The 26,760-nt window shown below is 38.1% G+C and overlaps 1 protein-coding gene across 1 annotated transcript in view; it reads right to left on the bottom strand.

Moving 5' to 3' along the window:
• Positions 1 to 19,548: 19,548 nt before the first annotated feature.
• The window catches only part of AQR (aquarius intron-binding spliceosomal factor), a 52,789-nt gene continuing 45,577 nt past the window's right edge, over positions 19,549 to 26,760 (bottom strand). Inside the window, exons 31-35 of the mRNA XM_030452434.1 lie at positions 25,711 to 25,881; positions 24,902 to 24,987; positions 24,032 to 24,206; positions 22,845 to 22,958; positions 19,549 to 20,188 (exon numbers count right to left, since the gene is read on the bottom strand). Coding sequence (XP_030308294.1) covers positions 19,940 to 20,188; positions 22,845 to 22,958; positions 24,032 to 24,206; positions 24,902 to 24,987; positions 25,711 to 25,881 — 795 coding nt within the window. The 3' untranslated portion in view covers positions 19,549 to 19,939. The remainder of the gene's footprint in view (positions 20,189 to 22,844; positions 22,959 to 24,031; positions 24,207 to 24,901; positions 24,988 to 25,710; positions 25,882 to 26,760) is intronic.

The raw sequence follows: 26,760 nt of genomic DNA, 5'->3' as shown, positions 1-26,760 counted from the left end.
ACTACCTGAAAGGAGGCTGTAGCGAGGTGGGAACTGGACTCTTTTCACAGACGACCTTCAACAAGACAAGAGGACACAGTCTTAAGTTGTGCCAGGGGAGGTTTAGGTTAGATATTAGAAAGAATTTCTTCACGGAGAGGGTGATTAGGCTATGGAATGGACTGCCCGGAGAGGTGGTAGATTCTCCGTCCCTGGAGACATTTAAAAAAAGACTGGATGTGGCACTCAGTGCCATGGTCTAGCAACTGCTCCGGTGGGTCAAGGGTTGGACTAGATGATCTCTGAGGTCCCTTCCAACCCGGCTAATTCTATGATTCTCTGATTCTATGAAGTGTGGACCGGTTTAGAACATAGCAGGAATTCTTTCTGACTTTGTAACAGAATTGCAAATGGCCCTGTGTGAGAGGTTGACAGGTTTGTAAAAGTATTTTATTGTTTACCTTAAAGGGATTGGCAAAAAATACACCAGAGAGATAAGAAAATTGAGAAGAGGAAGATGAATGTGAAGAATTGTTTGAGTTCACTCTACTGCTGCACCAGCAGTTCTGGAGCTGTTACAAAATTTGCTTCCTGTATCAGATATGGAAAAAAATAAAAACAAACTCAGAACACTTACAGAACTCAGGGGCTTTTTGGAAGGAGTACGTTGAGGTGCCAATGCTTGTCCTGCCAATATGTAGAAAAATGGTTTCCAAGGGAGGTGCATATAACCTAGGGGGTGGAAAAGACAAACCACTGGGCTGAGGGAATCCGAAAATATTTTGTGTACTGTTAATAAATAAAATTTTAAAATATGTGTCCATACTGTTTATTTCCTTTTTACTTCAATCTCTCCTTTTTTTTTTTTTTTTTTTTTTTTGCATATGTTTTATAACATACAGAATGCATTAGTACAGTAGTAACCATATGTAATAAATACATAATAAATACACACATCTCAGGGATGGATGAGTAAAAAACTTTTACTGATTGGGGTGTGTGATCAAAAATGTTTGGAGACCACCAGTGTAGGGCAGTTACTGCTGAAGGTCAGTTCTCAAAGGGATATGATAAACAATAGGATGCAGTCCAAAATCAGACCAAGAGTGGCTGAACAAATAAATTGAGTAACATCAGGTTTAACAGACTGAGATCCAAACACAAAACACAACAGCCCCTTAAGACATACTCAGCACAAGCAATTCTACAAGTTAGTTTAGGCATAAAAGCGACTTTATAAATGTAAATGGAAAGCCAACAAATGAAGTAGATAAAGGGGAAGGCAGAAAATAAAGGAAAATAAACCAATTAATGAAAACCTAAATAAAAAAAGGAGAAAATAAGAGGATGAAAATTGTGATTAATTCAATTAAATAGCAAAAAAAGGGAAAAAAAAAAAAAAAAAGGGAAAGAGGTAATGAGGTAGATTGAAGATGAGCAATTAGATTAGAATTAAAAGAAAAAAGAGAAGAATGGAGGCATGGAGGCTCTTCTGGCTATACCAGGAAACATTCACATCTTTCTGGACTCCAAAGCTTGTTGTACTCCTAAAGGGATTTGAGTCATGACCTACTAATTTCTAAGTTAAGAGAGATGGGGAGGGAAGAGCAAGACAAAGAGATGCTCACAGAGATCACCAGGCAGTCTCTCTCAGATCCTTCTGATATTCAGTGTCACAGAGACAAGAGGCCCTCTGGTGCTACCAACCAGCTATAGAACAGCCCCAAATCTCCCTGAATGTAGCTGCTAGGGTTGAAGCAGTAACTTAAAAATGTTTGTACATTTCAGGCTCTAGTTTTCCAGCTGGTACAATTGCTGTTGGAAGTCACACAGTAACAGTTATGACTGAGGAGGTAATGTAATAAAAACACTGATTTCAGAAAGCTCATTTCTATGCAGCTAAAAAAAATGAGAGACAGATAGTTCAAAATTAGCTTTCAGAAAGAGTTTGATTTTTTAGAAGTTAGTTTCAAATCTGCTTGAATATTGTGGAGGTACAATATAGGAAGAGAAGAGAAAATATCAAAGTGATTCTGTTTGTGGTGAATAACTCAAAAGTACTCATTTGTTCAGCACTTTGAAGGCTCCCTACAGGGATTCCATCACATGGACCATATAATAGTCTTAGGGTTTGAGTTTGTGTGCATTTCTGTCTCCCATTTTCCATATCCAGAACACATACACTGGTCAATCTAAATCTCATGTTTCTACTTTTAATATTAATATGCATGTTAGAGGGATACTTAATGCCTAACTTTTAGCTGCCTGTCCTGCCTTAGCAGTATTCACAGCTCTTGATTTCCATGTTAACACACAGTGGGAATTAAATGTTTCAAAAAGCAGAATCAGCACAAAAACCTCTGAATCACCATAATCAGCATTGTGTTTTCTCTTATCCTATCCTCTAAAGTATTAAATTTCTCCTATGTATCATCACCTAATTCAGCATAAGATGATACTTTCAGGTTGAGGCTAAATGAGGACAAGGGTCTTTCTGAAATAGTGTTCATCTTAGCTTTTTTCCTTTTCCTTACCCATCTAGATTCACAATCTGAAACTCCCTTCTGACACCTCAAGCCCCTTGCTATTCTCATTGCAGGAACCAAAAAATCCTGCAGTTATGGCCAACTTTATTTTAGAATATCTTTTTAATTGCAGTAGCTGACAGGTAAAGAGCATGATCCTCTGGTATTCCTACAGTGGTAGAAATGTATCTCTACCTCCCAGACCCAAGTTACAGGCAGAAGCTATTATATGAATGAACCATGGCCAGATAGACACCAGACTGACCCTCTTGCTATACCCTAATAATTACATGTTTACTCGGAAGAAGAAATGAGAGATGTTTTGGGGCTGTTTCTATATCTATTCTTTCCTTTAACTACTTCAAAAAGTAACAGAGTTGGATGTGGTGATTGATGGTTGGATGAGGTGATTTAAAGGTTTTTTTCAACTGTGACAATTCCTTGATTCTGTGAACTGTTGCATATAAGTTCTGTAAATGGTCCTTGGAGCTGGTTCTCTGGGACATAGGCTAGAGAAGATGGACTGACTAATTTCCATGGACTGGATGATATCCTCAGGGACTTTGCTGTACCATGCTTTACCACAGAGCTTCCCATGGGTCTTGCAGAACAAAATGATACATTAATATCCACATTTAAAAAGAACTGGAATAGATGTGATGATGTTAAAATCCAAAGTATCACACACAGATCCTGTCCCTGTAGTATCCAGAATGATGCCAAGACCCTCGCTGAAGAAAACACACACAGTCATTTAGTTCCCATTTAATCCATAGCTGTAAGTCAACCATTCTGACTTTGGATGCTTGACTCTGCAAGCATGGTATACACTCACTGAACTGCTTTTGCACAGATGTTTTGGGGAGATTAAAAAAAGAGAGCTGAAATTCAGGAGAGACATCATATGGCATCATAGTGCCACTCTCTCCCCAGCAAGGCCAGTGTATTTACAGTCACAGATACCACTGTGACTAGAAAAACATGTTTCTACAATTACACTGGAGATAAGTATCATTCCTGGATGTGTTGCTTCCTCCAGTTCTTCCAACAACATCTCTTCACCCTCACAACCTCGTTCTTACCTACTCACATTCATATCAAGCTCCTCAACACAATCTTGTCTGGCTTCCCCAGTCTTTCAGTTCCAATCCTCTTCTGAAAAAATGCCTCTGCTGAGAATAGTGGCCAACCCCACTTGCCCCATCTCTGAACCCAGGGTTTTCATTCCTAGTCCCAGTTTCACTTGGTTTTCCCTTCTACAGCTAAGAACCTTCTTCATTCAACTTGGAAAGGCTACTGCAAACAAAGAGAAAAAATCTCCCTCCCTAAGTTCTGCCATCTGACTCCACCTCAGTCCATGGCTGCTAGGAAAATCATTGATTTTCTGTGCATGAGCAGGCAAATGTGGCATCCTCAGCACTTCTGTAGGCATGGGGAGGACATGGCCCAGTCTCATGCAACAGATGAGCACAGTTGAATATAGACAGACTCTTCAGGGATTTCAGCTGCTCTTCTAAGAGTTTGTGAAACAATTGATTTTCAGCAGATTTTCCTCAAAATAGCAAAACAAATCATCCATCACCCTTACACCTCCCTCTGTCCAATCTCAAATACGTAAATTCTGGGATGGTTAGAACCTCTGAACAAAGTTGTTGTACTTATTCTTTTTTACATATTACAAAAATACTTGACTTTCAACAATAATTTTGGGTCAGGCTTGCCAAAATATCCAACCCAAGGTAGACTTTTACGTGAAAATTTCTGCAAAAATGTTACAGTTCTGACAAGATAGATGAGGTCTCTTAAAATACCAAGACCAATTTCCAGAGATATTCCACAGAGATCTTGCCACAGTACTTACACATTCAAGGAAGTAAAGAAAGTCCTACTCAAAACCAGTGAAGCATTTGACTTTGTCAAGTCTGTTTGAGTCACTCAGCTGAACTGGGGGAAACTTTCTTTTACTTTTTAGACAAAAACACATTCTTTCAGTGACAAACTGGATGAAGTGACAAACAACTGAAAGCTATTAACAAAGGAAAGTCTTCTCCAACGTCAGTAAGGTCCCTTGTATCATTAAATATACCTCTGAACTTACCAGGCTGCCATTGCAGACCTCTTGGAATGCTGTCTGATTTTCAGAGGGCAACTTCTTTCTGGTCTTGGTACCCTGAGAAGGCACTGTTTCATCTAATCATAACCTCTGGATCAATTAAATCTCTTCAAATAGCTTTCTAGCTTACTAGATTCTAAAGTATTTCTGGAAATACACAGGAAACTGTAGTTACTGTCTCTCTGTCAGGCGGTCATTATAAGCGATGCAACATCTGAAGAAAGAAAAGGAATTTTCAGAAAAACAATCTTATTTTTTATATAATTGCTCATTATAATAAAAATGCAGGATGATGGAACCGGGAAACATAGGCTGTAAAAAGTAAAATAAAAAGGATTTTCTCTAGAGACTTAATAAAATCCTTAAAAATGCAAAGTATTAAAAGTAAATGGTTGGACAATGCTTAATATTTAATAGGTCATAAAAATATAAAACACATCAAATGCAAAACAAATAGGAGACACTTCAGTCAGGATGTTTTACAGGTGTTTTTTCAGTAAATAAATATATTTTAAATAATTGCAGTGAACCCACATGAGCGAAGTTGTCCCACTGAAAAAATGCTCTTTGCAGGAAGTTCACACAAAATGAGATATAAATGAACAAGATTTCTAATGTCAGTTGCAAAGGAGTGAAACTAAACAGGTACTGAAACATATATGAAAAAACACACACTGTAAGACATCAGGTCAGAATTTCACTTTTCTTATTACTTATTTCACTTTTTATTATTACTGAGCAATGTATGCTCTAGATTAAAATAATCACAAAAATAAATTCCAAAATTAGTATTCACCCTTCACAGGTGTCTTAGCCAGACCCAGTAGGTGCTGTATTTTAAACTATTTATTTAAATTTTGACACATTGCAAAGCCTGAGATGCAGGCATTGCTGCCTTCTCTGAGTACATGCTATCATTTCTCATTTTCAAAATTATCCCTGCAACTTTCATTGTATATAAATTATAGAAGACAAACCTCTGGACTTTTAAGGTTTCTTAGACATCCTCTACAGAAGTGGATGCAGTTTTAAAAGAATTTTGTTTAGAGCTGAAAAAATTAAGAATAACAGAGTAAATTAAGAAATCCAGCAGTATACAGCCAAATGCTTGTCAGACACAGGGCTCTCTTCACTTCTTAACACAGGGGCTTGCAATACCCGTACCCTGAGCAAGCTGCCTCCCCAGACACATGCCCTGCAGCAACACTTCATTTAGTTCATCTAGTCCCAGTCAAGTAGCAAGAAGGGAAAGGAATACATGGAGGGCACACTATGCCTTTGGGCCAGCCAAAACCCAGCAGCACAATGAGCCAGAATAATCCCGACAATGAACACTCACATTTTGCCATCTAAAACCCAGTGACACAGAAAAGAAGGGTTAATTTTGGCTGCAAGTGTATACAGATACACATAGTTAGAACTTTCCATTTGAAAATCTTCGGGGGGAAAAAAATATGTATTTTCAGCCAAGAAAAATATGTTTTCTGTGTTTAACAAAAGACTAGTGTAACAAATACCAAGTCAATCAGACTTCCTAGAAAACTTCCTAAGGAGAAAAGGGAAATATCAGATTCACTTTAATAAGTAGTTTTCTAGACTATAGTGACTTGGATGCGAGTTTTCAACATAGCTGTAGAGAGATATATTCCTTCAATACATGTCAGAGTACTGCTGCAGAGGAGGGAGACAATATTTGGAATATAGTAAGTTAAGAATATCCTGAGGTGCAGACAATGGCTACACCATGGATCTTGCAGAACCTTTCAGGTTATCAGCCTGAGGCAGACACTCACCATTGCTTATTCACTGCCTAAATGAGAAACAGGCTGCACACAACTAGCACCAGGTTAATGGAGTTTACATCTCTGCTGCTCCTTTTCATTATCATCTACTCCCTGTGCTGAGCTTTGAGCCTCTGAGTTTTATTTAACAGATCCATCAAGCCTATTATCCACCAAGACTATTAACAGTAATCTCCCCAATGACTGAGATGTGTCGTGAGCTGTCAGAGCATTTTATTTCTGCCTTCCTTGTTCATTCCTTCAGCAGTCTGCAAAAATTGCAGATATAATTATATGTAAGAAAATGCTGCACAAGCTGAAACAGAAGCTGGCATTTTCTGGTAGCTTAGTGGGAAATCCAGCAGCCAAATAAACCAAGAAAAATCAAATAATAGAAAAATAAATTGATCCTAAGTAAAACACTGGGAACATTTCTCAGCAATCCATTTTAAGTAAGTCATGGTTAAGATCGCATGGTCAAAATTAAAACTGCTCAGGAAATTCTTTTAAAAATAAAACCTGAACACTAATACATACACTCTGGTTATCAAAGGACTGCTGTTAACCAGTCATATAGTTAAGGTCATAAAGTGGTTAAACATCAAGGAGAGAGAAACAGAAGCAAAAGTTAAAGTAGTAAGATGCAGTATTACTTGGCCTAATGAGCAAACACTGCAGGTGGCACAGTGTTACTGAGTTCAGTAGTTTGCTCTGATTCAGACATTAATAAAATACATGAACAACAAGACAGCAGGCACTGCTTTGAGATCCTGTCACAGTGAAAAATGTCTTGAAAAGTAACAGAAACTCTGGATCTACAGGTAGTCCAAATGGTTTCATTTTTTCAGCCAAGTTCTGTTTTCAAAACATTTAAAATACAATTAGAGAGCGTGTTTCATTTAACAGTGTCACTCTAGCTAGAGAGTGGTGCTCACAGACTGATTTCATACCAACCACTCTAATATTTCATACTCATATATTAATGCTGCTTCCACTGTTCCTGATTAGAAAAAGGGACTATACATTGGCTCAGGGAACAGATGGTGTAAATTTATTTGCTGGATTTATGCTGCTTTATGAAATCATACTTAAAAGTACACAAATTGCTCAATTATCAGTAAAAGCAGAAAAATATATGGAAAGCAGCCTGACCTTTACAGCTCAACTCTAGATGCATTTTAAATGATCAGTTTTTCTCTGCCAAATACTCACCAAAACAGAAGAGCAATGTGAATACCTTGTCTAACAAAAACCCTCATCTCTTCCTTTGTCACCTGAATATGACCAACCACACTGTGCCAAAGCACAGACACAGCCTCAGCAAGCAGCTCAGGCCCTGGGTGGACTACAGGGATCATTGCAAGGAGTAAACAGCTCTCAGGACCTGAGGCACCCTTAAGCCAGGCAATTCCTGACATTCACACCTGTAAACCTGCAACTGTGGGGAAAACTATCTTTGTACTGGCTTGTGTCATCCCAACTGGGCATCTGGGAGCTACTGGGCTAGGAGAGAGAGGTGCTGAAGGCACCAACACCACCCAGAGATGCCCATCCCAAGGGGAAGTGCTGGCTGCCCTGTAAAATCTGTGTCACCTGTGCCACAGTGGAAGGTGAAGCTTCCAGCCTTACCCATGCTTGTGGCAGCTGCGTTTTTGTTGCTAAGGGAAGTATTTTCTGCTCTCAACCCCAATAAGCATGATGTAGGGAAATTAAAGATAGACACCAACACATGTACATGACAAGTTTTGATTAGGGAAAACTGTTGGAGGAGATACCTGGCATATCCTAGAGATATTAAAAATACAGTTTTCCCTTTCCTTCCATTACAGGGATAGAGAAATAAGGATGGCTAAAAAGTTTTGCAGCAATCTTACAAAAGAATCTTAGACTGAGCTCAGAGGAAAAGACTTGGTTTTGAAACAGAAATACACTAAAACCAGCAAAAGAACAGAGAGGGAGGAAAATGTGTGTCTCAAAATCTCTGTGGGAAGGATCCTATTTGTATCAGTTACACGAATGCTTCTGACATTCCTTATATTCTACAATTTCCTTCATTTTGTCTTTCCCATCTTTTTATTAGATACCAAGAACATTCTATCATTTCCTAGGAATTCCTAGTCTGTATTTCTTTCAACACATTTGGTAGATTTTTAAAAGACATTACGTAAGCTCTGCACAGGCAGCTTTTTATAATTCAGTTACATTTATGCTACAGAAAATTCTAGTAAAATCCACTTGGGCTATACCAAATCACATCAGAGTGAAACACTGTAGAGATATTCTAAGTAACTTTATTTTTATCTAGACATCTGCAAGAAAGCCTTAGCCAAAAAATGATTTCAGCATTTAGTTTAACAAAACATCTTATAGTCAAGGTAAATGCATGGTGGTCTGTATTATGTCAAAATTATGCCTTACCCATGTCAACATTTGTTTCACACTGTATATGAAGATGTGGGCTTTTTCATAATTTTTTTCCACCACTGAAGTTGCTAAACAAATATTATGGTTGCAAATGCAAGTATATGGATGTCATGATGTTCACAGTTACAATGCTGCCGGCAAGCCTGACAGCTTGCCAGCTGAAATTTTAAACAGCCAGTCAACTTAAGCAGAAGAATTAATTCAAATGAAGAAACTGCAGAGGACATAGCAAACCAGCTATAATTTTCAGCCTTGTCTTTGCTGCACAGGCTCTTAAAATGTAGTTGCAGACAGTACTGTTTTTTTTCTCCCACTAGAAAATAGCTAATCTTACTCTGAACATGTACTTACTGAAATAATATTGCAAATTAGTGTTCAATTTCTGGTGGCCTTTCATAAACAAACTAGTTAAATAGCTAATTAAAACTGTCTTCAAACATCTCAGCTGCAAATATATTGAAGATGTCCTAAATATGGCTTCAAGCCAGAAGAAGAAAAGAAAGTACAGTCTTTATTGTTCTATTGAATGACTGCCCTCCTTTAAGCAGATTTTTCTAGGGTATCTGAAATGTTGATAGTCCACAGAATTGAATGAAAACACTAAAAACGCTCAAGTCTTTTGTGAGTGCTACCAAAAAGATTGTTATAAATAATTGTTCCTTTTCTCCAAGACTGCTGATTGAAAAGGGTGCTGCAAGACTCACTGATTTTTCTTCCATCTATTAATACTTACAGTGATCAGACCTGGATCTGGAAAACAAAACAAAGCAAAAAAAACCCCACCAAAACCCACAAACCAACAAAAGCCAAAAAACAACAACAAAAAAAACCCCTCTGTGACTATTTTGTACCTCAAATATTGCCTCCAGCTCCTCCTTCAGGAGGGAGATTGAGGAGTTGGAGCGTGTCCAAAGAAAGGCAATGAAGCTGGTAGAACAAGTTTTATGAGGAGCACCTGAGAGAAGAGGGGGTTTTCACTCTGGGGAGGAGGCTGAGGGGAGGAGACACCTTACTGCTGTCTACAATTACCTGAAAGGAGGTTGTAGTGAGATGGGTGGTAGTCTCTTCTCCCTAGTAACAAGAGAAAGGCAAGTGAAAATGTCCTCAAGTTGTGCCAAGGGAGGTTTAGATTGGATATTAGGAAAAATTTCTTCATTTGAAAATATTATCAGGCACCAGAAGATGCTGCTCAGGGAAGTGGCATCATCATGCCTGGAGATGTTTAAAAGATGTGTAGCTGTGGTGCTGAAGAACACACTTTAGTAGTGGACTCGGCAGTGTTAGGCTTCTGGTTAAACTCAGTCTTAAAGGTATTTTCCAACCAGAACAATACTGTGATTCTACAATGGGACATGTGGGAGGATGTTGGACTTGATGATCTCTGAGGTCCCTTCCAACCCAGCCAATTCTATGATTCTATTCTATGTGTGTGATTTGCAACTGTCTCAAAGGAGCAATTTTAAAATTAATAGCCCTGGCTTGGGTGGAGGACCTGTCTGGCCAGAGCTGAGCAGGGGTGACACCACGATGTGATAAGGCCTATTGGGTGGAGGCTATTCCTCTTCTCTGAGTGCCAGCCTTCAATGCTGGGACATCCCTCCCAGCATGACTGAGCCACCTTGATTGTATTTGTGAAGTACCTGGCTTAGGGGGCTGGAGCAGAGCAAGGATGGCATCAGGAAGAAGATAAGAACTGATGATTGGGTTGAGACTACTCCTCTTTCCTGAGAGCCAGCCTTCAATGCTGGGATGCCCCTGGAGGCAGGATTATGTACCTGGCTAAAGTGGCTGGAAGAGAGGAGAAAGGCATCTGGAAGAAGATAAGAATTGATGAGTGGGTGGACGACTACACCCTTCTGCTCTCCTCCAGGCAGCCTGTCTGCTAACGACCCTGGCTGACTGACAGCTGCCCCTTCAGAACAAAAGGACTCAGGGGTATATATGGCTGTCCATGCTCTGACTTGTGTCATCTTTTGACCCACTGTCATTACTGCACCGGAACCAGCACCATCCTGAAGAACCTCGCTGGACAGCTGGACCCCTGGTGGTGACTCTCTCTCTCTCTCACTCTCTCTCTCTCTCATTCTCCCCACTTTCTTACCCTTTATTTCTTCACTTTTCTCTCCCATGCTTTCTTACCAATTTTCTTACCATTTCTCTCTCTCTTACATCTTCTTTTCCTCTCTACCTCTTTTGCCTGGCTCTACATTTTTACCTGTGTCAATTGTCAAATAAAATCTGCTTGCACTTGACCATTTCCATGGTTGGACTTTGTTTCACGTATCCAAAACAAAAACAAATTTTAATGTTACTTCAGCCCGTAACAGGATGTAAACATAAAAATCTAAAGCTGTAACCTGCAAATCTGCACACAGCTCCTGCCTAGTGCCCAAGGGCTGTGTGGCTCATGAGAGACCTTGATGTACACTGGTTACACTCAGAGTCAAGCAGAGGAAATGAGGTTACTGGCAGTTTGGCACTTTAGGCTGACTACCTAATGCACATTTCTACTTCTGATTCTTCTTCACATTGTATCTTTCACAGGCATACCACAACCAGTGCAAAATACAAAGAAGGCTTATGCATTCCCCCTCAACTGTGTCTTTAATGTGGTCATAACCAGACTACAAAAAGCTGAAGCAAAAAGCAGCAAAACTCATCCAGCAAATAGTTATGAAGCAGGGAAAAAAGGGTCCTGTCACCAGCAAACTGGAATACTGAACCCATGCCAGAAAGAGAGTAGGGCAAGATTCCCACTAAGGCTTTTCTGGTTGACATAAGGAAGAGCTTTTCTCTGCAGGCATGAATGAAAGAAGAGTCATGAACACAGTTACTTCTCTCCCTCTCCCTTCTCAAAGGAGAAAGGTGGCCTAAGGTAGAGACAGGTACCAACTGGGAAAATATTCAAAGTAGTTGTACTTACAGTTCATCTGAAAGATCTTGCTGTAAGAAATACAGAACTTCATAAATTAAAGCAAAAACAGTGAAGTGTATGCTTAACTTACTGATAAACATTTCTGGACATCTTCTTCTAATATACTTAAGGCATAATATGCTTACTGCACCTCTGATCTAATGTTTTCACCAGTTTCTACCTTTAGCCCTACAGGTCCCAGTTACCCACAGCCATGCAGTCCCTCATAGTAAAGTTTGGATGGCAGTTTTCAGGATAGCTTTATATTTGCATGTATGCAAGCTTAGCATCTTTAGATAAAATCTAGGAGGATTAAGATAAAAATTCTTGACCCAAACCCTCATTAAGTGGATGGAACATGCTCTCCTCTACTATTCTCCTTTGCTGGAAGAATTCAGAAAGCCAGGATAGGGACTGCAATATCTCCTCCTCCATCCATGGTACAGGACCATCAGTAACTTACATTGTCTCTTTATTCCACTGCATTCATCTTGAAACACTGTAAATCAGAATTTCTAAATATGAGAAATAAATTTAAATAGAATAAGACTGGGTTTGCAGGGCAAATATTTTTTGGAAAAATGAGATGACAAAACATCACTTGCAAGGGCATTAAATTGCTTAAATTGAAAGTTTTTTCATATAATCCCAAAAAGAGAGGGTGTGGGTTTCATTCACAGCTGCATATATTGAGTATATATGCAGTTTTCCAGACTTTGTGCATTATTTCATAAAATATCATGTTTCATACTGACATAATTAAGCAGATTGCATCTGTGATTAGAGTAAGAACATAGATTTACCACTACACAAGGTGTGCACGCTCATTTCCACCAATACTCGCATTTCAATAAATCAAATTTGACACTAAGCCTGCCATGTTTCCTTGTTTTCAGCTTTCCTTTCCCATTTATACTGATAATTGTTTCAACTTCAGAGCTACAGGAAGGCAGAGTGCATGGGGCTGAGCAGTCGGATGAGTCAGGAGCAGCTGCTGTCCTCAGCGCCTCATCTGAGGAGGCAGCCGGGACTGACAGAATGCCAGTGGGGGAACACTGCAGGAGCAGGGAGCAATCTGGGACAACTGCCCCATCTCTGAAGTATCTGGCTATGCAGGAGCAAGGTTAGTTCATAACACATTAGAGATGAAATGAGTCAAGGAACAGAGCCTGCGGAAATTATGAGCTACCCAGGAGCATTTCTTAGCTCTGAGTAAAACAGGTGCCTGGAACACGGGCAATCTCAGCAAGGAAAGAAATAGTGTGTGACTACATCCTGCACCAGGGGAGGAAAGCAGGGAACTGAGAACAATTTTAATAGCTTCACCTTCATAAAGACTGTAGTGAATCATTCACTTCTGTGTCCAGACCAGACAGGCTTCAAACTGGAACTCAACTGGTACCACAGAAAGGGCTGAGCATCCAAACATTTGAGCACAGCCAGTCAGATTTTCCAGTCTGAATTGTGTGTGAAATTCCAAATTTTAAAATTTCCTTTCAGTGCTAATTGGAAAGAAATCCAACAAAACAAACAAACAAAACCACCACCACCAACAAAAGTGTCGAACATTTTTAAAAAGCTCTGAAGTATTTTGGCATTTTTGGTGTGGAACTTTGTGTGATTGTTTTTTTGACTGGAAATACTGTATCATTTACTCTCTATTTTATCACATTACTTTCTAATAATGAAAGATTAACAGAAGGTTAAAGTGCATTTTAAAGTGTCCTGGTTTCATGGGAATAGGATCAGAGGAGGGCAGGCCATTAGTGGCCCTGAGGGAGCTTCAGTCAGGGCACTGCCCCAGGGTGACTCAGGGGGGTGACCCACACCACTGTCACCACTGTCCCCAGGCTCATTACTAAGGAGGAGCTGTACTGGGGGCTGTTTCCTGGGGCTCCTGCCTCTTGCTCTCCTGCTCCTTTGGATGCTCGGGAGGGCTAGGCTGAATACAAGCTTGTATACTTTATGTTTGTGTTTGTATTAATTTTGTTATTTCATTAAATCCATTATTATTTTAACCAGAGGGATTCTCTCTTTTTCCCTGATTTCCCTTCTGGGCTGGAGAAAGGACATCAGGTGACTGATAGAGCAATTGCTATAGTTCAGCCCTGGATAGAGGCTAAATGCAGACATCAAGCTAAGTGCCTGAATAGTCCTTGTTTGGTTGGTCGGTTTTAAACATGATACCTACAAAGTGCAGCACTAAAAGTCTGGGAAAAGCATTGCTTTGGGAGAATTGTCACAAACTCTACTATCACATTTTTTTCTAAAACAATATCCCACAGAAGCTTCCTAATTCCCCAACATGTTCTGTATTTCAAATTCCTAGTTTATCACTTAAGGCTTATGTAAATCACACTCATTACAATAGTTTAGATAAAATATTACAACAAACACAAACACAGAATTGACCAGGATGCCCTGCATTCTGGCCTTCTACCCCACATGCTTTTTCACCACTACACACTGACAGAACCAAGAAAATCCAGAGCCATGCATGGTAGTGTCAGTGAAAGCCAGTCCACAAAATAAGAACTCAGCATTTCCTAGAAGGCCAATGTGTAATATTTTCCTCTAGGATCTGCATGAAAGCACAAAACTGCTACTTTAGTTTCAGTAAAGATTTCATCAGTCAAAGAACAGCAATTATCAATATATCTTTCTGATATGCAAAACCATTATTTCTTATCTTAATGGCATCTTGCTGTAACTTGAGTCAATATTAGGTTTAAATTTAGAGTCATTCAGAGGGAATATTTGGATATGCATGAGTTCTGCTTGAACTTAGCTACATAGAGTAGTTATTTTTTAAACTCTGTTCATGTTTCCACAAGTGGTCAGTGACAGACAGCAAGACAACTCTTTTGCAACTGGCCTTTCTTTGCCCCCACAATTAGTCCTGTTTCAACACAGTTGCATGTGTCCTCAGCACAAGGGGATTATTAGGACAGTGCTTTCTCCCCTGACTCAGCATGAAAACATGTGACATGTCTCATTTTAGAAAACATGATATTGCCCAATAGGACATGAATGCTGCTGCCAAAAATCAGGCCGAAAATAACAGGGCAAGTCTGTACCACCGTGGATTGAGATCAGAAACAAAATTTTAATGTTTCTATACCCTGTCCATTTCTGCTGCTCCTGAACTACTTCCTTTACAGTAGTTAAGATACATTATGTCCCTAATGATTGCCCAGCTAAAAATAAGTGCTCTTGACACAGAAGAGATGTCAGGCTAGCACAGCAGGATGCTGAAGCGTCTCTGGATGCGTCGCAGGGCTTCTCTTACACTGGCTTGAAGCAATTTAGGAATTCACACTTGATAAATGCAGTAGGGGCGGCTGCTTTTTATCTCTAGCAGCTGGTGCCAGGGCTGATATATTCCTGACCCTTACTTGGGTCTCAAGCTTAATCTTTTATGCTGTTCTCTGGAATCATAGAATTCTAATGTTTGATTAGGCAAACACGCACTGTAGTTGTACACACTTTTTCACTGACATCTATAGATGAACTATGAACTGACAGCAGCTGGCTCAGCTTTTTGCTTGGGTCTACATTTTCTGAAAAGAGACTCATACAGAAACATACTCCGTTGGCTTTGATAGTGTTTCTCAAGCACAGAGATAATGCCTGAACTCTGGAAACTTTCTTACCTATAGCCAAAATAACTCTTCAGCTTTTATTTTTATCTTATTTTCCAGATAAACAGTACAGCAACAGGCTTCTCTGCATTACACTTTAGTAATGTTATTCATTGATCCAAAGATCCCTGTCCTTGCTCTTTTTTCAAGGTGAGGGGAAAATCACAGTGGGAGCTGAACCTATTTTTCTTACCAGCAACAGCACATTATCCCTGTTACAAACTAGATTAGCTGATTAAAGCCCTTCAAGAGCAAGGCCAGAGAAATAATCTGACCTTGTTGCTTACTACAGGAGAGAGGAAAGACCACTTTCTCATTACAGTGGTAGTATTTACTCTCCTTAAATACTACGGTTTGCAAACAGAGAGGGAGTAGAGTTGCAGGTATTGTTTCCCTCACTTTTCTTGCATTCTCTTCACAGTAGTAATTTAACAGACACCTGTCCCAACAGATAAATTTTATTTTGGAATACTGAGAACCAACCCTTCCAACCCAAAATACGCCGTGATTCTGTACTTTACCAGAAACCTCCAGAATGTTAAAAAACATACATGGATTTATAGGGGGTGCTTAGTTGGAAGTCTTAAAAAATTTCTTTTTCAACTTGCAATTTTAACAGCGTTATGTTGTTTTTTTTAATCAGTACTAAAGCACATAAACATTACAAAGTTAACAACCCATTCTCTGAGAAAAAGGACTGTAAGAGAACTGCACTTGAGAAACCACATAGCACAGGAAGTACCAAGGGCCATAAAAACAGCCTCCAAAACTCCCCCCAAAATACCCATTTTCTATTGATTGATTCCACTGGGATCACCATGTTTGGCAAAGGAAAGCACAGTGCCATATGTCTTAATGGCATTAACAGCTTCTTGACTGCTGTGGCTTGTGATTCATTTGTTGGCTAGGACATTCACTTTTGTCTGCTCACTCTACAAGATTTCAAGTGTTACCTAATTCTTGAATCAATAGGATTAATTATATGTCATCATGTTTATCCACTATGTGATCCAGATCGCCTCTAGTTCTTTTCAAAAGAATTCTGGGATTTCAGAGAATAAAACTGGTCTCTTTTGTTCTGTCAGCAAAGCACTCTGCCAGGAAAGCTTAATTTCTACTCCTCATGAGAGTACTTTTCTTCAGGATTCAATCCTTTTTTGCCCCAGCCAACTGCAGAGACCCACTCCCAAAGGGAGGAGAAGGGGCCTGATGAACCTACCTTAACCACCACATAAAACCTTTGATATTCACTATTAAAGGAAATGCAACATAGACTAGGAAGATGTAATGGCCTTATCTTAGGAACCTATGGACACATTACTGTAAACCACTTACTGAGAACTCCAGCTTGTGTTTTCTTTTCCCCTTGGCAAACTTTGTCCTGAACTTTTCACTGCCAACCTGTTTTAAAGCCCTGTACAGACTAAAAGAAAAGCAAGCCATGCTCTGAGAGTGTTACTGAAGCATTTTCTTTGATCCTACCTAAACCTGAACTTACTGTGTTATTTCCAAGTCACAGATGGAAAGGGGCTTTTATATAGTACTATCTCAGCTATTTATGGATGACAGAATCCTAAGTAAATTGCTCTTTGCCTTTGTTTTTCTGTTATAGAAATGAAACGTTCCCTGAATTACAGTATCATTTTCATCTCAGCAGAAAATGGAGTCCAAGGGCAGAGCTGCTTCAAAACGAGACTCTATTTCTGGAAAGCAGTGCCTGAGTGCTTGGTGTAACAGAGGAAAAATAAGCAGCTTATGGAAGCACTGGCTAAATAAATATGAAGAAAAAACATTAATAGTTCTTCAGTTTCACTCAAAAAGTCCTACATGGGTTTTTTTTAATTACATGGCTTTGGAACAATAAAAGGAAAAGCATTATTTGCTTTATACACTTAAAGGATATTGTCTTTACAGATTTTGTTCTCTAGATTTTTATGGAGCGCTATAATAATTCTTTGCAATAATACATGAACAGAATTTTAAAGCTATTTTAACAATTGTTTTTTTTTTTCACTTGCTTAGGAGTTCGTCTTTTAAAAATAGTTACATTTGTATATGCCTTTAAAAAAAATTCAATACAAACTTCAACTGGATCATCTTGTTCACTAGAATAAAGACAGGGACAACAGAAGGGGACCCTAAATCCCAAGTAAATATTGACAACCAAACCTTGTAGATAAAAATTATAGCTTTAGACTGCTCCACTACACCCATCTACTCTTTCTTACAAGAAAATGTAAATAGAAGGTAAAAATTTTTGTGGAAAAGACAAAGTTCATCCTTCACCAAAAATGAAAGAACTGAAAAGCTTTTTGGGGAAAAAGCCCCAAACCCTTGACCTTGCACTCCAAACCAAAGCCTCAAAAGCTCTCCAACCACTACTACAAGAAAAGCATGGTTTTCCAAACCACTGAAAATCTACTATCGTAATACTATCACATTCCTGAAAAAAAGTAAAGGTCAACATATGGAATATGGCAGCAAGGCTCATGAATCCTTTTCTCAGCTCAAGTCAACTCAACAAAACCTTCCATCTCTTTTACAGATGCTGCCTGGTCCCTCAGAAAATAAGATATTAAGACTGCTCAAGCTTTTGCAATTGTTTGCAGTTCAATTGGCTCTTACTGCCCCTTGGCCAGACAGTCTTCATTACAACTCCAACCACTTTAGAACACTGAAGTCTAAGAAAACTCCATACTTGGCTGTTCAACAAGGACTGAGCCAGAGGTGACCATGTACATCTGGGGCCTGCACATGGAACCCAGCACAGAATTCTTTTGATTGGAAAAGACTTTAAAGGACCATTAATCTATAACCACACAGGCAGGTGTGGTCACAGACCAAACTATGTTTGACTCAAAGGTCTTCAAAGCTCCTTTCATCTTTGGGTGCTTGCCAATAGTGATTTTATCTATTTATTGATAGCATCTGTCAGTTAAATCATCCATTTTTAGAAGAAAAAAAACCCCAAACAACTGTCCAGAATTCTTTTCCTTCCTAAAATACAAAAGCATAATGACACAAATATGTATAGAACTCAGTCCAGAAAACAAAGATAACAAGTCTCAGTTGAGCTACTCAGGTGTGGCCTGAAGGTCCTGAATTATTTGACCCTGTGAGAATGTGATAATGTTCCTGCATTGAACTTATCACTGAAAGTTCAACACTCTAATATCCATTGTCCCCAAGTGGACAACTGGCCAGTAAACAGTACACTCCCCTCCAATCAAAACAAGCATTTAGGGAACACACATTCTGCTCAAATTAGTTTTCTTGCTGGAGAAAACCTGATTTTTGTGAATGAAAATCATAAGAGAACACTGCCTACCACTAGCAGTTAATGGGATTTATTACTCCTGATTTCCCATCCAGCCTATGGTGATCACAATGATTATAGGGGGAGAGGCAGATGAGATCTCAGCATACACACACAATTATGCAGCAGAAGTGCTTTATGGAGCTTGGCTTACTCTACTTTTTTTTTTTTTTATTATTATTCTACAAAAATATTAAGAAAAATAAAAAACTTACAAGCTTTTACCAATAGCACTGAAGTTAATCATTCTCTAGTGAATTTAGTGAGGAAGTCATTCTGGCAGCTTCACAGCTGCAATAATTTGAAAATCTACAATCTGTAAATCTCACTGAACCATTGAGTAATTTGCCAAGTTGGCAGGTATTCTTAATGAGCCAGGAAAAACATCTCTCTGATCACTTTATGGAAGATGTGCACTTGGATGTTACCTTGAAAACTCAACCATTATGTCATTAGTATCACTATAGTATGCTTTGCAAATCTTGTGTTCAGGGAACTACTTTCATTTTATTTCCTCACATAGCTTTATCCTGAGGAATTAGTGTTTCCCTCTAAAGCAAACAAGTTTATTAAAAAACACTAATTAAAAAAACCAGCACTGTTGAAAAGCTGCATCCTTACTAATTCTGAAAATAAAGATAATTAAAAACAGCAGCAGAAATTCAAGAATGAGAAACTGCTACAAGTACCTGGGCATTATGAAAGTCTACAGTCCCAATTCAATAAAGCTTTTAAGCATTTCAAAGTCCTGTGGTAAATCACATTTCTCAGACTTATAAATGTCTTAGTGAACCTTAAGCCTATAACCAAAATACCATCTCAGCATCTATAAGCACAGCTCTGTGTAAGGAATTCTCCATAGCAAAATATTAAGGAAACAATAAAGACTGACTACTACTAAACATGGGTATTCAGTGAAGTTTAGTGGGTAACACGGGGACTGAATTAAAGGTCAAATAAACAAAACTGGTATAAAAAGCATCTTTACTGAACAACTTATGAAAAGGAAATTGTGTATCATTTGAAGCCATTTAAAAAATTACATTACTGATACCAATAAGAACTTGGTGAAATGTTTGCAAAATGTTTTGCTTGTCCAGAAAGCATTCGGTGAATAATATATGGAAGAGGTCACATTACACAGGCGATGATTTATAAAAGTTAATGTAAAAATAGCAACTACATTTCTAACAGGTTTTATCCCTGTCCATTTTCCAAAACACGTAGAGGACAAATATCACATGGATCACTTTTCAGTCTCATTCTCAGGTTCACTGTCTCCACTGTCACTGTCTCTTCCAGGGTGTTCTGGCATTGTTCGATGTTCATCCACTTCGGCCACTTTCAGGTCTCCCTCCTTTACTGTTTCTTCCCCTACCTTATTTTCTTCTTCTTCTACATCTTCCTGCATGCCTTGCACTTCACCTTCTAGTTCAGTCTCCTGAGGCTGAGAACTTTCAGTTTCTTCAATCATAGCAGGTGGGGGCAGTAAGCGCTGGATGATTAAAAAGAGAGTATTTTCAAGTTTTAAAACAAATTAATTTATTTGGGCACCCACTCCTATTTCAGCTTGAACTGGTCCCCTTATATTTAAGATCTGGCCTTACATATCAAGTTACAAAACCTTAGAATTTAGAACTGCTAAAATTTAGAAATCCTAATCACTTGTAGGCACTTGACTCCAATGTAACAAAAAAAAGCAAGAATAGTCTTCACTCACAAAATGGTCATATGGGACACATTTTTTGACCAAAAGAGGGTGATAAAAACTCTTGACTTCCAGTTCAAGGATAGCAAACACGTTTCATTATCCTCAAAAGCCAGACAAGTAATAGGACTATGGTAAATTCCCCCTTGGTGCTACAAGCACATTTCTAACATAATCTCATCTATTACAATTTTAAACTCTTCGATATATTTAACTTCCTTTTTGAGGCCTTTCACAGGAGTCTCTAACAACTCATTCCAGTTATTCCCCCTTGAAACATCTAGAATGCTGTGTTAGCATTATTTGCACTTGCACAGGTTTCACCCACAGCTGTGAGTGTAGAAGTTCCAGTAAAAGCTAAAGCAATGCTTAGAAATTTTCCACATAGAATTTCAGATTTTTGTTCACAATCATGAATATAGTTTGCAAAACATTGTAAGCAGCAAGGGTAGCCATATTACAGACTTTGGAAAAAAATTAGCAAGAACAGAGTGAGCTGAAAAGTAGGGATGAGTGCTATACACCTTCAGGATGTGCAGAAACATTCATATTTCTTGTAGCCTGACATTATTTAATGGCATGATGGACATTTCCTTTAAATATTGTGACGAATTTTAATGAAAAAAAAGCTTCATAAACCTCCCACAAATCATTGTTTAGTTTTGTTTTTCCTGAAGGCAACTTGGCTTTACATGACAAATTAAGTGTTTAATTACAGTGAAGTCTTATCTTCAATTAGATGACACTAATATTACAAATTTCTGACAAGCACAGACAAATCTGTGAAGCTATTATGACTACCAGCAGAGATATGAAAGATTTTTTCCTGGACTTTGAAGTTATCATACTGTTTCCTATAATCCATCTGCTCACAGAAAAAGTGCATTTCAAGACCAGAGATCCTTTAAATACAAAGATACATTCTTAATGCATCAGACAAACTCAGATTTCTTCTTTTAGTTAGATGTGTGTTGTGCTTTGTGACTCCTACTGTCGAGAGCAGTGTAAAAAGCAAAGGAAAATACCATGTTGTACTAAATAGGGTATGAGAAATTTAATGCATGCATTATTTATTTTTGTAGTTTACTTTTTGGCTTCTCCTGCCAAGGAGAATATGATTCATTGTCACAGTAGGAAACGAGCAGTTTTGTGATTAGTTTTAGCTAGCAATGGATGAGGATGCTAAAAAGAACAACCAGTACTGGCAAAAGGACCAGGTCCATATTTGATCAGCATTAAGGAGCCAAGCACACCAATCTTTTGATAAAATTTAGATGCTACCATTAGCTTTTCAGGACATATCTAAACTTTTCATGAGGCTATTCATTTCCACCTGAAGGTGACAAACTGCACAGCCCACCGAGTCTTCATCATATAGGACTGGCACAGTTAAGAGATGTCTAACTATATTAGACACACTGGCTCCAAAACAAGTCTTGTGCTTACAGGACTGGGTTTCTAACAAAACAGTGTGAGTTTTCACTACTTAAAAAAAATAAAGTTATAAGAAGAGATTATTTAGTAGTGTCACTCCTCTTTCTCTGTTCGCTTTTCTTTATAGCAGCTAAATAATTAAAACACTTCTCCAAAAGAGAAAAAAATCTTGTACACCTGGCAAAGGCTTCTTCTGGGTAGTAAAATGCTTCAAATTAGGCTCAAGCTAACCTTCCCAGAAGAAAAAAAAATGTAAAAAATTCCAAGATTTACTCGAGAACTGCAGAGGAAAATAAGTTTTCTATCTGGAAGTCTGACATTCAATTATAGGAGAAGTTTTGGATTCTGCTCCCTACTGATTACACAGTTTCATGTTAGATGAAATAGTCACTGGGAGATGGAAGCAAGAGGAGGTGACAGAGAAAAGTCCTTGCACTAAAGAACAGAACATAGATTTCACAGAGAGGCATCTTGGACTAATCTGTTAAAGGATACAGAGCCATGCTCATCCAGCTAACACAGAGTAGTTTCCTACACCATAATTTTTTTCCTCTTTTGAAAATGCTTCAGAAGAACAAAATCTTGGAATGGTTCCAAGACATGACCTGGTCTTTCTATAGACTGCAGCCCTGTCATGAAAACCTCCACCAGAAAACTTTTATTGCACTATGCAGTGGTGCTGTAATAGCACATAAAACCCAAGTTTACTTCAATAAACAGTGGACAGGCTAGTTCTTCAGTAATCAGTGAAGAATTTATGGGCCCAGACAGAGCCATATCTAGCACTTGGCATCAATTTCTGCTGGTTTTAGGGCCTTAATTACTGAAAGATGCAGCTCTTGCTACTGCAGGATTTTAAAGACCTCAACAGTCTCACTCCCAGTCACAAAACCTTCTTGAACTTTAAACATAACAGCAACAGTCTCAAACCTCAACAGCATATCATGCCACTTCCTAAAAATCAATTCTATTTTAAATTGAGATCTCCTAAAAGTTAGAGGGTCCTTACCTGTTGATAGTGGCGTGTGCTCTGTATCATGTGCATATACATATTGTATACAAAGTTAGCCATTTGAGGCATGTTCTTAATAACATGTATTTGGTGAGATGGTCGTTCTCCATTCTAAGGAAGAAAAAGAGACACAGAGCAAGCAGAGTATAACAATCATTATTCAGAGGTTATTTAACTATATTAGAGAACATAAATCCCAAATAGTTAAATAATGGTTTAAAAATGAAAAAAATAGCTGAATTGTTTGGAACGATAGGGACCATAGGTCTTGCATTTGGGGGAACTGGATTAATCATGATACTGCAGCCCAATGAAAAAATTTCAAGGCTGAATTTCAAGGAAAGGCTGGGTTCTGATGTTGACTCCACCAAGTACATTTTGGACTTGAGTCATTTAACATAGTAAAAGCACAAATAGTGCACTTGTCTGACAGTATCCAGCTGCTTCTTGCACACATTCTGAGTTGCACAGCAGACCTCAGTACTTCAGCTCAAGGGCTCCCTCCCAAACTTGTCAACAACACTGAAGACAGGGAAAAGTCTGTAACTGAATTCTGAGTTCAAGTAAGCACCCTTTCCCAAAGCTTCAGGAAGCAGAGCAGATTTGCTCCTCCATTTTTGCTCTTAGCAACCTAATCTGTGTCTCCTGTGCTTCGATCCTGTCACAGTTTAACACAAACATTCCCCTAAAAACAGGTTTTTTTTAGTTACAAATCACAGTTTGGTATTTATGAGCCTACCTCAGAAACAAAGCTCTTTTGATTCTGAACCCAATATGAAAAAAAAAAAGTTCATTGGTTATCCTGATTTACTCAAATATAATTCCACATTTTTAATAGAAAGTGATTAGCCTCTGTAGCATTGGTTTTTGGTTGTTTGGGTTTTTTTTAAACTAACATATTTTTGGTCTTGAAAAATAATGTAACACATTAAATAAAAATACAGAATCACTCAGACAGACAGAACTTGAGAAAAAGCAGGAACAAAGTTACAGTGATAAGATTTTTTTAAAAAATGAGGTGAAAACAGCTGGTGCGTATCATGGTAAAGGTTACAGGGACATCATTATCCAAGGGACACTGGTTCAGCAGACAATATAATCCCATCTCTTAGAGCCCATTCAAAAAAGATGGGCAAAAACACAAACCCATTACAGATAGCAAAATTCAGACCTGATGTTCTTACCTGTCTTGCTGTTGGGAAACATTCAGTGGGAACAATATGGAGGTAAAGTGGCCGAGCTGTGAGTTGGCTGAAAGCTGGGGTTAGCTCAAAACAGTTCTGAAACAGTGATACCCTTGCAAAGATATAAAGCCCAAGCCTGGCTCTTGACATGGCAACAACTAAGCGTCGGACATCCCTTCAAAAAACAAACAAAGTAATTTATATTCTTTTGCCTACATACTGTTTCACTAACTACCAAATCCTAGAAGCATTATATAGAAGAGGGCTAACTGTACTGATAATGATATGAAAAAAACACCCTTTGGTATTTTCCTAGACTTCAGAGGTAAAGATTTACATCAAGAACAAACCACAACAGCATTTTTGTATCCCTGAATGAGTAAACATGAGTTGGGTAACTCATCTAATTCTGCTGAACAGACAGGTCTTCCTCCATCCCACCCCAAAACTGAAGTGCAAACATTTTAAACTGCACATCATGGTACAAGTTTTGCAGTGACGAAATACTTCTGACACAAAACAAAAAAAAAAAAGATTGCTTACAGGCAAGATTCTGTGAGAAAATTTAAGCCTTCAAATTTTCCACCAGCCATTACATTCCTATTGTTCTACTACTGTGAAGCCAACTTCAGCCTATAGGCAATAATATATATACAGTATAAGAGCTATTAGTGAAGGATAAAGTGGTTGTGAACAGGGTACCAGACAGTTATAAAAGAAAACATATCTGACTTTATTCAATGCTTTGCATTAAACTTAATTTCTCCGGCAAACTCAGAGAATTGAACACTTTTGGATAATGCACTATAAACATCTTTCTTATACAGAAACCATAGTTTAATGACCCCACAGGAAAATCTTCTGACATACCTAAGGTGGCCTACAGCTTTGGTACGCACTAGTGAAAGGAGAATATAATCATTTTGTTGACCTTGGAATCTGTCCACAGTTGTTACCTAGAGAATCAAAAACAAAGAAAAAAACCTCTGCAGCTTAATCTCTGCCATTATCCTAAAAAAGTGACACAAAGATTTTAATATTCATTTCAGATTGATTGCAGTAAATGGGAAGAGAAAATGGCCTCTAGCCAGAAATCATCAGCCTGTTCTTTTTGAGCAATGTTGGGAGGAGCTTATGTCTGACTTGTGTACTACTTTTAAATTTAGACAGCTAACAGTGGGGTGCTCATACCAAAACATTGTGGAAAAACACCAGTTTTATGAGTTTTCACCTGCAGAATTAGTATCAGACTTTTATAACTATGCTTTTTTGTTTGTTTCATCATATTCAGCATAATACATTTTATCAAATCATTCCCATTCTGAGCAGATATTTCTAAAAGTGTGGGGTTTGATTACGTTTTTGCTTGCTCTGTTGATTTGTTTTGTTTTGTTTTTTAAGGACAAAACAAATGACAAAGAAAAGAGCTACTCAGTCATATGTAGCCTGTAACCTTCACAACTTCACTGACTTCAGTTTGTTTGTATGTCAAATTACAAACAGTCAGAAATGAGGCCACTACTCTATGAAGTGCCTAAGAATGTAGATAAATAAATGGGCAGTTAACCAGGGAATACTTGCACAGAATTCTGTGAATTATTAAAACAGACTGTACTATAAGATTGCAATTTAAAAGCAAACCAGAACCTGTCCAATGACTGATATATTTGCAAAGTCACCTTGTTTGGCCGCCCAATCAGTGGATTATTTCCACAGCGCTGATTAATGACATCCCGGATCAGGTGTTTCTGTCCATTGTATGTTGTCAGGATACTTATCCTGTCTGCAGGATAACCAAGCAGGCACATATACATGAAGACTGCCACAACATACTCTGCTTCACCAAGATTCTTAAGTTAAAAAGAGAAAGAAAAAAAATAATAGAAATAAAAAAAGGTTACTCAACTGGAAGGTTGGAAAGCATAAAACACAAAACATCATTGTCATGTATTTAAACAAATACCTCATTGCTGAAACCAGATGAATCACAGTGAATGTCTCCAGATCAGATGTTTCTTTGCTTACTTAATAAAAGCCATTTTGAGAGACTAACACAACCACAAGTAGGTTTAATAACTTAACGTTGAAAATACCTCTGTCAATATTACTGTTAGTCCCAGTTTATTTCAACAAGTTTTAATTTAAAATAATGAACATTTCTTAAATATATTAATTTAAAATATTCAGCAGTTCTTAAATATATTAATTGTCAAAAATTAAATTTACATCTATCAGCTACTACATACTTATTTTTTTTTTTAAGCATTTACATGGTTATAGCTGTTGGCCAAAGGAATTGCTGTCTTCTGTATAGTTACAGAACCCAACCAAAACCAATAGTATTTTCCTTCTTTAAGCTCAAATGGTAAAAATTCACCTCTTATGTAAAATCATGGAATAATTATTTGTTAAAAAGTGTCAGAAGCTGATAATCTACAGATATGAAGACCAGGATTTAAAAAACACTTGGCACCAATAAAACATGCCTCTAGATAAGCACCACACAAAAATGTTGCAATGAGTGGCTCTTCAGTAAGCTGAAAGGAAGAACTACTTGAATTAAAGTAACTTAACTCTTTTCAACTATTAATTAGGAGACAGTCATCTGGATAATCAAATCCAGTTATTTCTACTGAGTCTGTTCCTATTCAATTGCAAATGACCAGCTGTTATTTTGTAACTTTTTTCCTATTCTATTATTTATAATAAATAATGTCTGTTCCAAAGCA

This window comes from Calypte anna, chromosome 5A (genome assembly GCF_003957555.1).
Source record: "Calypte anna isolate BGI_N300 chromosome 5A, bCalAnn1_v1.p, whole genome shotgun sequence".
Taxonomy (NCBI): Eukaryota; Metazoa; Chordata; class Aves; order Apodiformes; family Trochilidae; genus Calypte; species Calypte anna.
The sequence above is the reverse complement of the archived record's forward strand: the minus strand, read 5'-3'. Positions and strand labels throughout refer to the sequence as shown.